At 34.6% G+C, this 18,336-nt stretch overlaps 1 protein-coding gene across 1 annotated transcript; it reads right to left on the reverse strand.

Moving 5' to 3' along the window:
• Window positions 1–1,692: 1,692 nt before the first annotated feature.
• On the reverse strand, window positions 1,693–8,630 carry LOC135782855 (interleukin-1 receptor type 2). Its single transcript, XM_065293348.2, has 9 exons — window positions 8,556–8,630; window positions 7,775–8,036; window positions 4,628–4,793; window positions 4,377–4,548; window positions 4,033–4,089; window positions 3,851–3,916; window positions 2,725–2,860; window positions 2,210–2,349; window positions 1,693–2,075 (listed from the first exon to the last, which is right to left on the reverse strand). Exons 1-9 carry the CDS (start codon window positions 8,599–8,601, stop codon window positions 1,939–1,941), a joined length of 1,182 nt encoding a protein of 393 aa, XP_065149420.1. The 5' UTR covers window positions 8,602–8,630; the 3' UTR covers window positions 1,693–1,938.
• Between the last annotated feature and the right edge of the window lie 9,706 nt (window positions 8,631–18,336).

The following is an 18,336-nucleotide window of genomic DNA, read 5'->3' on the forward strand; positions in this document are numbered from 1 at the left end:
ATACCTGTAAAACTGAAACATAAAAGTCTATGCAGTTTTTGTAATGTCAACAATAGCCAGTATTTTGAAACCTGGTGTACTTTGATTGATTGCATGTACCTTGTGAAGTGAAAAGATGTGTTATTCTTTGAAAGAATAATTTCATTTTGAGTCAGATTTCCAGTGTTTTGGTAAAGTTATTATGTGCAGAGAAAGATGTGTTCTGTTTTGAAATGAAGAGTTAGTATTTATTTAACAAAATGTGTTTTTGAGAAGAAAATTATGCATTTGGCCAATTGTGTTTTGTAGGTGGAACTCTGTGTTAAGTGTTTAGAAAAATTATCAATCGGTTCACACTGCTCTTTTCAGAATGATGAGCTTTGTACAAAACAACTTGTTACAGATGGGCGGGACTTAAGAGGTGGTAAAAAATGTACGATATGTGAAAAATAATGCTTATTTTGAACCATACACCATGCGCACACATTGTATTGCAATAAGTGCTGGGCAAAGATTAATAGCGATTAATCACATACAAAATAAAAGTGATTAATTTATGTGTGTACTGTGTGTAATTATTACGTATATTTAACTACACACACATACATTTATTCATTTCAGAAATGTTTTATTTATATATAATTGTTTTTAATTTATATATATAATATAGAATATATAAAAATATAAATAAATATATATACACATGTTAATGTTTCTTAAATACATACATGAATGTTTGTATTTATATATACATAATAATTACACACAGCACACACTTATATATTATGCCAAAAATAACTTTTATTTAGTATGCGATTAATCACAATTAATCTTTGCCCAGTACTAATTGCAATACATGTGAATATATCAATGGTCTAGAATAGATAACTTCATACCGTATATTGGTTCAGTAAGAGGGGGAATCCTCTTCATACCCAGTTAAAATAAAAAACAATACAAATACTGATGCTCATTTAATAAAATAATGTCTAGGAGGTCTTCATAGTTTTTTAGGGTTCGGGGTTTTGCAATGTATTGTTGTCTTTTTAATTTTACTCTTTGAAGAAAGCAAAAATGTTATCCAGTGTTAATGATTTCTTTCAGGGTAGACATAAAAACACTTTCTCACATTATACTGAAAATTAGAGGGGTGTGAGGGGCCTTCAACATGAATTTTGCCTAGGGCCTCCAAATATCTAGAACCGGCCCTGTTTATTGTAATAGAATTTTGTGATTTGTTCATATTTGCCTGTTCAGCACAAAGGTTGTGTGTTTTATTGCCTCTGCTGTGAATGCGAAAAAAGCATTCTTTTGTCTGCTTAATGTGATGTTCATCTGTTCACTTCACAAATAAATAAACACATTTGAACTGGTGTGCTTGTTTTGTAAGTTCATGATTAGAAATGAACATGTAAACAAACAAAAAGTCTAACGCAACCTTTGGTGTGTGTGTCGTGCGTGTGTGTGTGTGTGTGTGTGTGTGTGTGTGTGTGTGTGTGTGTGTGTGTGTGTGTGTGTGTGTGTGTGTGTGTGTGTTAGAGAGAGAAAGATTCCCTTGATTAGTTCATTACTGATAATAAACCCACATTATACTCAAATTTTTAGATTTATAGTATTTATTTTATGCTTTAACAGTTAACTTCAACAGTAACATTTTCAGCATTTTAGCTAAGCAGTAATGATATTCATCACCTGATAAATGGCTATTTACAGTCCTGCATTACTACAGTTAAAGTTTAATTGATTTTAAGGTTGTTTGCGCCTCCAAAAATCTTTAGCACCAGCCGCCACTACCTTCAATAGCACAAAATGGAAACATACAACAATAGCAGAAACATCTGTAAACAAACTTAACAGTAAAAAAGGGCAAGAGGTAGGACACCAAATCATAAAAAACATAAAAAAATTCAACAAAATAGATCGAGATGACAGAACCACCCACAGTAACGGGTAGAATTTTTAAATGGCAATATTTTGTGAAGCCAGAACATAATCATGTTGTTTCTCTTGCCTTCGGCACAAATGATACAGAAAAATAAACCCAACAACAATAAAACAGGGGGCCATGGCTACCAGCAACCACACAGACACTGAGTCTATAGAGAGGGGAAAAAGAAAGATACAGAGATGAAATTATAGATTTTACCCATTGTATTTGCAATACATGCCATATTTGTGTTATTGTTTTTAATGAGGCTCTTTAATAAGTTCTTAATGTGGACACAAATACCTTGAACTTCCACTTTTATTTGAGCAACAACTTCCTGTTTTTGGGCCTGGTTTTGACTGATGCACTTTAATTGTGCTCCATTGTCCTCTTCTTGTAGTTCGAGGATAACCAGCTTCACCTCAATGTGATTGGCTAAGATTCTAAAAAAAAAACACACATTCAGTGATGATAAATTCAGTATCAGAAAGTAGCGGTTGGATGAAGTAGCCAAATCAAGTACTTGAGTACAGATACTTTCATAAAATATTACTTCTGTTAAAGGACTTGACCAATTCTAATTTGTGAAGAATATTTATTTATTTTGCTGTTTAGTAGGCTTAAACCCATTTAGGCAGCGACAGATCTGAGCTTAATACTATATCATGTAGTTTTTAGGGTGGTTATTGCAAGCAAACGTTTAATACACATTCATCTGCAAGTAAGTAAACTTTATTACCTAAATTTGTCACAATATCAAACTACTATTCTTCAACACACTAAAATGTCAACTTAATTTCGGCATGAATGGTATTTACTTCTTTTCTGTCTGGAAGGCACGTTCACCCAGATAAGAATTCTCCACTGATGTCTCATCAATCACCCACGTCACTTCTGTAGACTCAGCTGATTGGTTCCCAAAGGACACTGTACATGGAATCTCCAACCGTGAACCTGAAAGTAAATAACGCAGTTGAAGACTACAGAACAGAAAGCATTAAGAAAAATTAATTTGAAGTGTAATTTGACATTTAAATTTCGCTCACGTCCCATTCGATTACATGGTTTAGAGCAGAAGTCGGCAAGTAAGTTTGGCATTATGCCAAAAACTTTTTTCGCCACTATACATCCCAACATTTACTAAATAGCCTTTTCCAGTAATGAACAGTTCACCTTTCATTGGTTCTCCTTATAAACATCTTCAATGAATGCATTTATTTTGTATTTCCGTTGCACAAAGCACAACTCCGAGGGCAAGGCGCAACTCAAACAAGCCTATTCAGAACTTTTCAAATTAAATACTTTCAATTCATCTCAAAATAAAACTGCTGCAAAACATTATCATACTTTTATTTTGATGGTAAAATCACTAAAGACATAGTGAATAGGTGTGTTCGACTTCACCCGGCATTGCAAGAACCAACAGGCAGAGGACATCAAACTACCGCGAGAATCATTCAAGAAATCATCCGGTGGAGTCTAATTTCAAATCGCTCTTACGGTACTCAGATGTCATCATAAAACTCATGAATTTATCTGTATTTTGTTATATTGTGCCATGTAAAAAAATTTTTTACTAATAGACGAAACTCTATTGGTATTTTAATAATCTAGGCTTATGTTTCTCGTTACTTTTCGGGCATACAGTATAAGCAGCAACTAAAATATTCAATTATTCAAAGTATTTCTGGTTACAACTTTTTATTAAAAGGTTTGTTTTTTGACAAATTTACAATCTAATTTACTTTATTCGCAATTAAAAAACTGAAAACACTGCGCACAAATCATTACGGCAAGCAGCAGGTGTGACCACTAGTACAAGCCAAATACAAGAAAATCTAACAATTCTGTTGAAGTAGGAGGCATTTGGACAATGGAATATGCACAGTGTCATGTAAAGTGAGTACTTAAAAAAAAAGATTAGGAGCAGTACTGTGTACTTACCACAGTGACTTTTGATCAGGAATCCATTAACAGGAAAGATAATATAAGGAAATAAATCCCTTGATGCTGTATGAAAACAATTGGCATATTTAATTTTCCAGGAATAGTTTTAATAATTTTTTTACATTATTATCAATGTAATCAGATTCAACACAATGTGCTGTTGCTCAAATTAAACTTACGTATTAAAGCTTTGTGGTTTTCAGAGGTTACAGGTGCAGAGCTAGAAAGATCTGTGACTATAAAAGTGATAAATAGAAAATTGGTCAAAAACTTCAGTCCTCAAGGAAATAAAAAAACACCTGATTTAACAACTCGTTAGTGTGTTGATTAGGGAGGCATCTAAAACATTGTAGGAGTTGAGAAACATCACAGACAAAGCTTAGTACTGTACTGCTCATCTTGTATTATGTATTATTTGCTCCATTTGTTTGTACAGAATAGAAGCCGTGCGTAAGTCATCTGTCAGTACTCTAGATGTGTAATAATAATCATATCACAAGCAAAACATTTGAAACTTCTTTACCTGACACTCTCCAGGTTCTGCTCACATTGTACTGAGTATTGTTTATAATCACTCTTAGTCTACAAGTGTAGAAGCCCTGATCTTTCATCGAGATGTTTTTGATGGTCAATATTCTTTCTCTCTCAATTGCGTACCGTCCTTTACCGTCAGGAAGAGCTGTGCTCTGGAAATCCTGTCAATTACATGTAAACGTTTTACAAATAAAGAGTTGAATTATTTGTCATTAGATTATTTCAGTAAATTTGATCTACCTTGTACCACTTTGGATTTTCTGCCCTTTTGAAATATTTCAAATAGGGGCAAATAATTCTTGTATCCTCTCCTGCATGTGCAGCATAGGGCATTACAGTCTTGCTGGGTTCCTCTGCCTCATAAATGGTTATGGAAATACTTCCAGTGAAGCAGAATGTATCTCCCCTAAGTAGAAAAGAAATACATCAAAGACACAATTCAGACAGAACTCAATGAAATTCAAATGGCAATTACACAAATAACCATTTTTACATTACAAACTACACTAGTAGCTTATCAGAGTAAGACAGAGAGGCAATAGAGATGTTGACTAATACGGTGTAGGGTTATGGATCAAAGACATCTGAGTAAAAGAGTAATTCAGGGCATACTTACTTAAAATTGGTTTCCTAATATATTCCTTATAAGGTGAATACTAATAAGAAGTTAACCTATATGATAGTTTTAAATCACCAGTATTAAATTACAGGCATGTAAAGTTGACACCCGTGAACCATTCATGGTTTATTAACCTTACACTCTAAAAAATTTCTGTGGAAATTACATTATTACTGGCAGCTGGTTGCCAGTAACTTGCTGTAGATTTTACATTTATGTTATTTACTGGCAACAGTTTGTTCAATGTTAAATGAACATGAAACATTTTCAGTCTTTATCTTCTACAGTAAGTTACTGGCAACCAACTGCATAATTACAGCAATTTTTTTACAGTGTAAAACATTTTTGTAGAAATTACAGTATTACTGGGTATTACTGTCAACTAGCTGCCAGTAACTTACTGTAGATTTTACATTTATGCTATTTACTGGCAACAGTTTGTTCAAAGTTAAATGAACATGAAACATTTTCAGTCTTTATCTTAAACAGTAAGTTACCGGCAATTAATAATTACAGTTATTTTTTTACACTGTAGTAAGCAGTGAGGAGTTATAAACATTAATGACCTGTGAAAGTTAACCATACTGTTATTCATTTTAAGTAATTGATTCATTGAAGTCTGGGTAAATCCACTTCAGAGAATTGTTTCTTTCGCATTATATCTGCTTAAATTTTAATTTGGCAGGGCTTCAAAACACATGGAAAAATAAGCTTTATGATGGTCATAGATTCATTACTCTCTGGAGCGGCAGCACACACTTGTTGGGCTCTTTGGTAAACTAGTTTCAGCTGGTTTAAAACGCAGCTCCTAGAGTCGCTCTTACTTTATCTTTATTAGTCCCCAAAGGGGCAATTCAGTTTGGGGACAACCCATTCAATAAGGGTCGAAATTAAACATGATTAGCACAAAGTAAATATAAAAATTATAAATTTAACATTATTATTATTATACATTTGCTTATCACCTTTAAAACCTTAAATGGTCTAGTGCAGGGGTCTCCAACCTTTTTGTGAGCAAGGGCTACCACAATGGATAAAACAATCTGGAGGGCTACTTTTTTATATAGTCTACTCAAAACTTTTTGTTTTACTTGTTGATTTTATTTTATTTTACTTGTTAATATGTTTTATCATTGCTAAAATGTTAACATACAATTGAGGCTATAAGTAGAGTGTGCTTTGGCGGGCAACTCACAGTCTCCATGCGGGCACCACGTTGGAGACCACTGGTCTAGCACCTACGTATCTTTGTGAATTACTATCAGAATACAATTCATCGTGTACGAACCAAAAATGGTTCTTGTGGAGTGAAGTTGATGCAATTCAATTCAATTTTATTTATATAGCGCTTTTCACAATTGTTAATTGTTGCAAAGCAGCTTTACATGAGTAGATGTAGAGGAGAACATTGAAAATCAATACAGTAGATAGTATAAGAAGTAGAATATAGCGGCTAAGAATAAACCGTACAAGCGAGCGTATTAATAATGTAACGTATACAGTAAAGTGCTAAGTTAAGCCAAAGTTGGCTGACTCTCCCTGGGAAGAAAAACCCCCTAGGAGAAAACTCGGTGGGAAAAACTCCTAGAAGGACAAAAACCCTTGGGAGAAATTAATATATATTTATATATATTTAGACACGGTAGGGATAGGAAGCGGGTAAGCGGATTAAACTGGTTCAGCCGGTGGTCGTTGCTCTTATTAGCTCTGTGTGTATAAACAGACCTTATGGTTGAGCCTGTATCAAATGAAGATACAGATTTTGAGGAATAATCAATTATTCAGAGATTGGAAATGTATGTTTCTGAATGGTAAGTTTGTGTTTATTCAGTGTGGACCTGCAAAACGTTACTGTAACGTCAATAGTAAAACTTCAACAGGAAGAATCCGGTCAGCCACACTTTTTGCAACATTCAAAAAACTATTTAAAACTCATCTTTTCCAAAAAAAATACTTGATATAGATATTGACTGTATTTCTATCTCTTTTATCTTTAAAATGTTTCTAACTCTCTCTTTCTCTCATCAGGTATTTTTTTAGAATAGTGAAAACTTGTATCTTGTTATAAGCACTTCTTGTATTATTGCCTGCCTATGACATATCGCTTTATTGTTTTCAAGTCACTTTGCATAAAAGCGTAAATGTAAATGTAAGACAGATTATTTGAGACCGATAGCTCAGCTTTCTTGCACTTATATTTGCTCCCTTAGAGTTGCCAGGGACGTTTGTCTTGTTGGCAACAGTTCATAATTAGAAAAAGTCAGAACGCAGATTAAACACTTAAACAGAGCTTAAACTTGAACTTGGTTTGTTATAGTTTTCACGGTACACTGACATTTTTATGCATGACATAAAGTGGTGATTTTCATACCTTACCAGAAGGACACAACCTTTGACAAAGCCCAGCTTCAATGTGTTAGAAGTTAATATTGTTTTACAGTTAATATTATCTCCCTTTACTGGTATTGAACACCCTGTCATAGTACACTGAAAAAAATGATTCATAGAATTTAATCAATGTTTTTAAGGTAAGTGGTTGCAATCTATTTATTTAAGCTACATTTAAACAAACGTTTTATATTTTATTTGACTCTACTAATATTTTTTGTTTCAATGTAGCTTAAATAAATTGATTGCAACCACTTACCTTAAAAAAATTGATTAAATTCAATTAATCATTTTTTTCAGTGTAGTAGTAGCAGTAGGCATTCATATCTATAGGTAGAATCCTACTAAATGTGTACATTGCATTTTTGAAACTTACTAACCTGAAAACATAAGTGTAAAGTCCAGAATCGGAAGGGTGCGATGGGAGGAGCCAGATGCCACGCTCACTCTGCATCACCCTATCACAACTCTTCAGACTGCTCCCATTTTCCGTTTTGTTGTGACAGATGTGGAATATTGAGCTGTTGTCCAGTTGCACTTGATTGTATTGGATTGCATCCTCAAGAAATGGGAATTTTATGATAACTGGTTCACCTTGAATGTGATGATCGGGGATCTCTGGACCAACCACCACACAGCTGTCTAGACCAATTACAAAATGTTATTAAGCAACCTCAAGACAAAAAGGCTCCACCTATGGGAAGGGTTTAAGTCATCAGCCTTTTATAAAGCAGACAGAGTGAAATATAATACAAGATAATCATTTCTTATTTCTAAGCTACACTTTCAGCCACTTTGAATGTAGGAAGAATGTACAACTAGTTTGTAGTACTGCTCTTTTAAATTGAGTATTTTATGGTTGCATCTGATAAATGTATTATTTATGCTTTAGTTTTGGTAAACTGTTATTGAAATTTAATGTTAAAACACATTATACAAATGTGTGATAGGCATACTTTTCTTTCTTTTTTCAGAACTTAAACTTTAAAAAAAAAAAATCACATGTGTATATATCATGACTTATATCATTCTAGTGCAATATGTTTAAATACCCCTACTATAGAGTGCATAAACTTGAACTATACAATTACTAAATTAACAATCATTTAAAATTGTCATATGTTTTGTGACAATATTTTACTATAGTCTGTACATACACACCTTTTAGAGGGGGCGCAGCGTTGAGGAAGAATGCCCTGGAAAGCATTATAATGCATGTACAGACGTCAATGACACACTGTCACAAAAAAAATCACATCATGACATGATACAAACAAGATCTGATAAACTGACATTCATAACTACTGTCCCACACAGCCTATGAACTTTTAGCCTAGACAATTGTAAGTTCCTTAAAAATGTTGAATCCACATTTTGTCGCTCCACTAAAATAAAGAATGATTTTAAATGAGAGAGAATTATGTATCTCCAAACATAACTAAATAGCACAAAAGATTAGCTTTATTTTGGTAAATATAAGTTGTAAGTCAAGAATAATAAAAGAATCATACATTTTGTTTTAATATATTCATTATCAAAATCTATGTCTTCCAATAAGAACATTCACTACGTTTTGGAATAGCAATGCATCGATTCTCACCTTTCTGTTGATGGTCATGATAAAATAATGATGAAAGAAGATCCAGACTGAAGCAGAGCACTGTAAAGATATGGGTCCATTGTCAGCAGTGTCTGTTTTATGAGCAGGTTATGGGGGGAATCCCTACTTCTATGTAAAGGAAGGTTTGTCACCAGTAAGAGGAAATTCCACATTTCCAAACCAGAACACCGATTATATAAGATCAATTCTCTGTCACGGACATAGAGCAGAATAAACACAGACACATCCTGCCATGCATTTGATGGAGACAACACACATTCCTTTTGTCCTGTTATGATATATGACGAAATCCTGTCCAACATACAAAACATGTACTGTATAGATGTTTGTGTTGGACCATAGCCATCGACCACATATTTTCATGTTTCTAAATGGTATACTAGGATTTAAAACATTGTGTACACATTAATTAGCAAAAATTTAACTTCATTCATGCTGTGTTTTCACCGGGTGTTTTTAATGCAATAGTGATGCTTAAAACAAATACAAACTGCCAGTGTTTAGACATTTTGGAAAGAGGAAATTATTGACACATTTGTAGTTCCCCATACACTGAATTCTGCAAGCTGTAATCTAAGGGTATAGAAGACAGACAGCCTGAATATATATTCATAAATCAAGATATTAAATGATACATCTAAATATATGATTTAACATATATTTATATCTTAATATATGATCCACAAAATTTATATTATTTTTGTGTGATGTATATGAGGAGTTCAGAGGCAAAACCCTGTGACATGTTTCCCTGTAAATGAGCGTCAACAGTTATTAATCAGTCATTGAAATGCCTTATTTCAACAAATGCCATTTTAGTCATTTCCTTGATATTTATGCCAACTCCTCCCCTTCTTTGGCCAAGTATGTAAGTAAACTGTTGCAACATTTTGTGTGTGCGTACGTGTAAGAATTGAATGTTTCAGATCATGAAACAGATGTAAATATTAATCAAAGATAACAGAAGTAAACACAACATGCAGTTTTTATTATGAAGGAAAAACAAAATCCAAACCCACATGGCCCTGTGTGAAAAAGTGCTCAGTGACCTTAAGCTGAAGCGAACTTGGGTTCTGCAGCAGGACAATGATCGAAAACACACCAACAAGTCCACCTCTGAATGGCTGAAGAAAAACAAAATATAGACTTTGGAGTGGCCTAGTCAGAATCATGACCTCAATCCTATTGGGAAGCTGTGGCATGACCTTTAAAAGGCGGATTTTGCTCAAAAACCTTCCAATGTGGCTGAATTACAACAGTTCTGCAAAGATGAGTGAGTGGGCCGAAATTCCTCCACAGCGCTGTAACAGACTCATTGCAAGTTATCTCAAACGCTTGATTGCAATTGTTGCTGCTGCTAAGGGTGGCCCAACCAGTACCAATACCAATTTCACACAGTACCATGTAGTTTGGGATTTAAGTTTCCCTTCATAAAAAAATCTTCTTTTAAAAACTGCATGTTGTGTTTACTTGTGTTATCTTTGATTCATTTTTACATTTGTTTGATGATCTGAAAAGTTAAAGTGTGACAAACATGCAATAACATAAAAAATCAGGAAGGGGCAAACACTTCTTCACAACAATGTATATGGTGAATTCATGTTGTTTGGGACACTTTCCAATTCATCTCAATGGCAAAAAGTGTCCCAATCAATCTGAAATCACCCTATATATTTATTATATATAATATAATTGCATCTCATATATTGTACATTTATCTTTTCAGACGTATGGTTCTGCAGTTGGTTAGTATTAAAGGTATTTGATGAACAAAATGCACATGAGGTCCAATGCTTTGGTGGTTTTCATATCTTGACTACTTGAGATTCCCACAGTGCAATGACTCAATAGTTCTTTCACATTTTCAGTTCAAGTTTAAGAAACGTGACTGGGGTTAGGTAATGTTCTATATCGTTACACAGGGTCCTCCAAGTTGTCATGTTTTGTCATTTGTTTCAGTGCTCATAGATATTCTGGATCTTTCATCAGTCAAAAGAACACAAATGAGTCACTTGTGCTGTTGTCATTTTCTCTGCATGAAAATTCAGCAAATTTACACTGGAGTGTAAGATGTTTATGCATAGGGGAGAGCGAGGTTTAAAGTAACTCGGGATAAAAGTAACAAAGTGATTTTCTAAGAGCTCTGACTACATTTGCATTCCAAGCTATGACAGCAAGTTCAGCAGGTAAGCTTAACCCTTGATAGGGCTGCAAAATATCTCATGATTTCATCATCTTTTACAGCGGTTAGGTCCAGATAGCTTTGTTTGTGCATGAGAAGTAAATTACTGAAGCACAAATTTTTTGTCTAATACAAGTTGTGTTAGTGAGAAAGCTTCGTCCGCTAAAAAAAGCATAAGGAAGTGGGCCTAATGTTCAGCTTTTGGCAAACAGGCCTCTGGTGTGATTCTAAGCATGCCTCAGGGTTGCACCATCACGTCCAGAGCCATAAGCACACACACACACAGATAAATCTAAAGCAATTTCAAGTAATGCAATGGAACAGGTTCCTTAATAATGGTAGAAAAGGTTGGGTGGGCATCCCCCCAAACAATTTGGGAAATTCCAGCGAGCACTGAAGACCTGGGCAATCATCTACCAATCTTCTTCTTGTGGCACTGGCATGCACTGATCGACCAGACCTTCCCAGTAAGGCCTTTGCTACCTCAAGGACAATGTTGTAATAGATCAATAGACTCTGAAGCAATAGAAGAAAGTTTATCTAAAAATATAAGACAAGTTTCATGAATTCCAGGAATATATATATACACACACACACACACACACGCACATATAGAGTACTGTGTAAAGTCTTAGGCCGCCATGCCAGAATTAGATTTGTTGTTTTTGCAATGTTATAGTGATCATATATAATTGTTTCTCAATATCTTTAAAAGAATACATCCAGAAAATACTGGAAATGTGTATATAGTATTAAACACTGTAAAAAAAAAAAAAATGTAAACTGATGTGTGAAGTTTTTAGGGTAAACCCCCCTTCCACTTGAGCAATAGCAGGAAACTGCAGGATCTCTTAAACTTAAATAAAATTAAATCCTAGTTTCCTATTTTAAAGAAATTAGTCTTTTTACTTAATTCTGCTCAAAAACGCTCAAGATGTGTTTAGTGCCAAGAGAGATCACACTAAACACAGACAATGCCTAAAGATAACATTTAGTCCTAAAAATGTAATTTTTTACTTTTGTGTACATATTTCCTGTATTTTCTGTTTGTATCTTAATAAAATAGATTGAAAATAAATTTGGATGGACATGAAATCTTCTAATACAAGAAGTCTGGTGGTGGTGGCCTAAGACTTTTGCACAGTACTGTGTGTGTTGAATTTATGCCTGTAACACAACAATGAAGTCCACTTTTACTTTCCAGTGCACATGCATCCATGTGTTTTTTAAGAAATTGTAGCTTAAAGAAATTGTAAGTTGTCACATGGGTAAGTTGGGGCAAAAAGTAACATTATGTATTCATTAGTCAATAACTTTGTTATGAGATATGAATACAACATATGTGCCCAAGACTTCCTTCTTTTTTGATTTGGTATGAGATTTATATCATTGTCATGTATGGCGCTCAGTAAATGTTAGACACTGTGTTAAAATGTCATCAAAAAAAAAATTTGTAAAAGTGTGACATCTTACCCCGCTCTCACCTATTTTCTAGGGGTGTGAGTCGTGTGACAAGACATGAGATTGGGTTCACGAGACTAGATTTTTACACTTTGCTGATATTTTCACCTTGAGACTTCAAGATGAAGTTTTAAGAAATTCTTAATGAGAAAATATATCAATGGAAAATTTATAAAATAGCATTTTATTTAAATGAAATCACAAAATTTTGAATTTTTTTTAACCAATCTAGGCTTTTCACTAACAACTATTTTGATAATTGATAACAATCAAGTAATCTGATATTTTTTGGAAATAAAAATAGACCAAAGTGGGCAAAACCATTTAAAATAACAATAATAATTGTTTCAAAGAAAGTGTCAAAACCAAATAAACACATGGTTTTATTAAACAACGATGTTAAAGTCGCCATGAAACGGAAGTGGCGATTGCCTTATTTCTCCCGTGGTGACATGCATCAGAGTGAAACGGCTTCTGAAGTGAAATAAAGAGCAGGGCTGTATTTGAATTTGTCCATCGAGACCTGATTGGTTCGTTTGAAGTTAGGTTGTGTTGCTAATTGCTGCGATCTTCTCCGGGACTCCGCCCACCTGCCATGCAATATGACCAAAAGAGAGAGAGGTCGTTTTGAGTAGGGGACGAGATAGGAGTTTTTGAATAAAGATTATGAGGGCACATTAATTTAAAAAAAATAATGAAGCACGTATATAAGTCACATATAAAGAATACCATAATATTCCAAAACAAATTATAGTTTTTCATTTCAATTTCATTGTGACTTTAAATATAGGGGTGGTTTCCCAGACAGGGTTTAGAATCTAAACTTTAGATTAATCCAAGACTGGGTCTTATTTATAAAAGGACATATAAGAAGTTTCATACTTACAATAATCTTATAATATAGATTTTACAAAGACTGAGTAAAGAACTTAACCCTTGATAGCTTGTTTAGTTCAGAACTGTTAGAAATAATCAGCAAACGGGAAATGCTTTATTTAGTTAATTTACAGGTTTGTGTTTGATGGGTCGGCAGGTTTGAAGCACAAGTATTTGATGAACGTATAATACAGCCCGAGAGCATTCGGTCAATATCACTATCTAATTTTTGACGGAAGTTGCGGTTTTTTGCATCTGAGCTGCGCGCGCTCTCTCTCTCTCTCAAAGAGGCTACACTGAGAAAAATGAGTCATTCAATTTACTGAATTTTTTAAGGTAAGTGGACGCAATCAACTTATTTAAGCTACATTTTTAAAAAAAAATAGAACAACAAAACAAAAACAACTGTCAATGGTTGCGTGCTTAAGATGTTTTCATAGTTTGGAATGTAAAATGTGTTAATCAGGGCTTGGGGGAAATTTGTTACTTTCGGCTGGTTCTCTCATGAGGCTTCTGTAGCTCTTTTGATGTGTCAAAGCTCTCACAAGAAACTTATTTGCTGATTCATATGAAGACTTTAGCTGTCGTAGTTTTATTGTCCTCACCTCTGTATTCTGTTGATAGTGCTGTTCAAAATATCCGTGTTTCGTTAGTGGCGTTTGACATTTCCACTCTTTAACTCCAGCTGTCTCGCTGAAAATCAAACCGAACGGCTTTGTGCTGGATTTGGACAAATTAATGCATACTTTTCTGTCCAGTCATCTTTGGAAACATTTGTCTTAGTCAACTTTTCTTGTTTTAGAAACTAGCATCCTCAACCATCCGAAAGCTCACACCACGGTGAAGGGCGGTGGCGCTCTAATTACGTCAAACATCAGTACGTTACTTACTGGTTGTCATGGCTACAGCGTCACGTCATTTTCGGACCAGGAATACTCTAATTAAATCTAAAAATAATATTATTCACCTTATTTTCCACGACAACAAGGGCGGCGCCATTGCGCTCATTTTGTCAACGTACTTCCGGCTGCATATGATAAGCAACTGAGGCAGTGGCTGAAGGCGACGGGTTAAACTTAAATAGCTCACTCAAGCGCCTTTATGTTTGTTTCTTACCAATTTTAACGGACGGGTAGCCGACTGAGGAACACCCTAATCCCAAGTAATGGTTCGACTACGATGTTCCGGTAACTTTAAACCACGCCGGGTGTTGAAAAGGTGGTCAGTTTCAGGTAAGCTATCTTGGCTAAATGTGCTCTTTCGCCTAACGTTAGATTTGTGTTGTCCGTTCTACGAATAAACTTAAGATCAGTAACGTTAGTTTACAAAATGCAATTATTTTGAATGATTTTCATTGCCCACCTATATTTTTATATTTAAGATAAGACAATATTATAATATTATAGTACATTACATTCTTACAGTAGCTCACATTCATACAAGTTACAGAGATTTCAGATGCTAGGAGTTCAGTTTATTTCTCATTCAGATGTTGATGATAATGACCTATTAAACGACATATTATTTAACACTGAAGTTAGAGGTTGTGTGTATAACGTTACTGTCTCTTTTTAATGCATTTCTCTCTTACACACTGTTCTGTTTAAGTATGGATGTCATTTATAAATTAATTCTCATGATGCAAGTTTCTTTTAAATACTAACATAAAAATGTTTATGGTTATATTATTTTCACAGATGCATTGATGTTTAGTGATGCAATGGACAACTGTGAGGATGATATACAATCAACATGTTCCTGAACTGTGATGCAGAAACACAATGAGAGGATCCATCTGTCTCTGACCACAACTACACTTTAAAATCACAACTCAAACTGAAGCAACCTACATCTGATATGGGAAACAACCTTGCAGTTTCCCGGACAGGGCTTATGCTGGTCCCAGGCTAAAATGCTTATTTGAGCTACGATAATTTAAAAACACCTTGTACTAACATACCTCAACATATATGAGTGCCATTGTTTTGTCACAAGATGTGGTTTGTTTGTAAAAACTAAAACGTCCTAATATAATTAAGGCCTAGTCCTGTAAACCCTGTCCGAGAACTGCTTCAATGCTTCTGCTTCATGTGTTGAGCTGGCACAAATGTACATATCTCTGCTGAGAAACAACCATCTTTGTCAGCTTTACACAGGGTTGATATTGCATACATTACACAGTCGCTAAGCACATCACCAGTACATACACCAACAGCTTCCAGATAAACACTTGGGATCAGCTCCTGATGACTCTGATAAAGCTGTGTCTTAATTCATTGCAGGGTGGTCTTGCTGAAAAGTTTTATAGTCCATAGTTATTTTTATAAACCTTTACAATGTGACCTGATTTTACCTGTTGTAAAGTTACATTAAACCTTCATACAGTATGTGATCAGATGTCATGCAGTGATATTATACATTTACAATGTGATCTGTTGTGCATTTATATTAAACCTTTATAATGTGATCAGATATTACCTGCCATGAAGTTATATTAAACATTTACAATGTGATCAGATATTGTGCAGTTATATTAAACATTTACAATATGATCAGATATTGTGCAGTTATATTAAACATTTACAATGTGATCACCAGTCATGCATTTATATTAAACCTTTACAATGTGATCAGATATTGTGCAGTTATATAAACCTTTACAATGTGATCAGATATTGTGCAGTTATATTAAATCTTTACAATGTGATCAGATGTTACCTGTCATGCAGTTATGAATCTTTACTATGTGATCAGATATTATCTGTAAGGAATTTCTTAAACCATATGTGAGCTTTGTAGATTCCACTTAAAAGAATTTAAGTCTCCTGATTTGAAGGAATAAGTGTTGGCAAGTTTGCAAATGAATTCTATCATGGTACATAGATATTGGACTGGCTAAGGTGCACATTTGCTTTAAAAAAGACGAAATCACTGTGTAAATATTGGTAAGCATAGCCTAATTACTTTAATAATGCTGCTCCATCAACTCCTTCTGACACGACGAGGTAATAAAATATGTCCCAGGTTACTTGCCGCGGCCGCTTCATATCGTCTAACCACGAGACGATTGATGGGACAATATAAGACTATCCGAGCGTCGTATCAAGTTTTCTCCGTGCTCCTTATTTAAAACATTTACAGCAGTTGCGATATTTGTCATTTAGCTAAAGTTATAGTGAACTACAAACAATCTTCTAACCACCAAACTAGCTACCGAATGCACTGTGCCATATTAGCAGCGGAAGTCGGTTGACAAAATGCGGAAGAGCGAAGAATTGAAAAGGGGCGTGGCGGAATAAGGTGATGGGCAGTTCTGGTTCTTCATTCTGATTGGTTGAAACGCGTTCTAAGCCGTGATAAAATACACCGGTAACCCCACGGTTCAGACCACATTACATAAGTATCACTGCGCCACTGCTGCGTACTGATTTATGAAAATAAACACCACAGTCTTAAATCATATTTTTAATTTGTCTACAATTGCACAATTAATGGCGATATCCAGATAAATGTCAATAAATCTTGTTGAGTCATCTCGTCGATAAAGAGAAAACGTTGTCTGAAGAGTTTCTAACTCAAGTTCATACGTCCGCTATTATCCACTGGGTGGCGATCTTACCCAACTTAAACACTGACGCATTCAACTGAAGTTTTGATGGCTTTAAATCTGATCTCTTACAAAAGTTCTTCACAAAAATGGAATTATCTCCGCTTTTAGCTAAAAAATTGTATTGGTGATGAGAGAACAAATGAAGGTAGGATTAAACGTTTTTTTTGTCTGTTCTTTCATTTGATATTTTATGTTTATTTAAAGAAGATTATTTTTCTGCAAGGCATTAAACTAAAACTGGGTGGCAACTTAAAAAAAAAAAAACGCTGAGGGGGAAAGAGTTCAGCATGCTTCCAAGCATATTTGATCATCACTTCAACAGTTGCACAATATAAATGTTAATGTATAAATTAGATGAATGGTGCGATTTATAAAATAAACACCACAGTCTTAAATCATATTTTCATTGTGTCTTTGCTGCGTCTGTGTTGGTTGTGAACTGCGCTCTGTTTCAGTCACACTTGATTCTGAGGAACTACTTTGTTTGGCGGAAAAGTAATATTTGTACTATAATTACAACTTAATTGTGTTTTATTTTATAAAATCCCGCTAACGTTATGCACATGAAGTAACCGTTTTATAAACGCAATAAACCCCTCGAAGCAGTGGGGTAATAGTGCATTTTATAAAGCTAAGGGGGGTTTAGTTTCTAACAACGCCCCTTAGCTGTTATAAAATGCACTGCTTCTTGGGGTTTATTGCTTTAATAAACGAATGCTTTACAAGTTTAATTTGCGTTTTAAAGTAACAAATGCAAACATTTAATCCATCACATAGAAATGAATGCACTTGAAATATGAAGTGGACGCGAGGTCGGGTCAAATTCCCTCTGGGTCCTTTTGCGGACCTTGGGAACGGTGTTTACAGTACAAATTAAAGTGTCAAGTATTTTGGTAAAGTCCTCTTCCACTTTAACTGATTGGACAACAATGGAATACCTGCCATCCGGGCAGAGCGTCACATGTGGTGTATAAGGCCCTGCTGTATGCCCACTAATTAAGTAAATACTGAATACTTGTGTAACTTATAACCATTTTTTATCACTCTTTGTGTTGGAGGTTGCTGGAAGTTTTTTATTTTTAACTACATTTCTTAAAATGTCTGCATCTCCAGAGATTCAACATTCATTCCACAAATTATCAACAAGCAATCAGCCTCAGGTCATGCCAGAAAAAAATATTTAAACAAAAAA

This window comes from Paramisgurnus dabryanus, chromosome 15 (assembly GCF_030506205.2).
Source record: "Paramisgurnus dabryanus chromosome 15, PD_genome_1.1, whole genome shotgun sequence".
Lineage (NCBI taxonomy): Eukaryota > Metazoa > Chordata > Actinopteri > Cypriniformes > Cobitidae > Paramisgurnus > Paramisgurnus dabryanus.

Excerpts from the sequence above, each read along its gene's own strand:
- LOC135782855 (XM_065293348.2), bottom strand. The coding sequence starts at position 8,601 with ATGCTTTCCAGGGCATTCTTCCTCAACGCTGCGCCCCCTCTAAAAG. Across the intron at positions 2,861-3,850 it reads CCTGATCAAAAGTCACTGTG|GTTCACGGTTGGAGATTCCA; the intron begins GTAAGTACACAG and ends ATTTACTTTCAG. Across the intron at positions 2,350-2,724 it reads GCCTTCCAGACAGAAAAGAA|AATCTTAGCCAATCACATTG; the intron begins GTAAATACCATT and ends TTTTTTTTTTAG.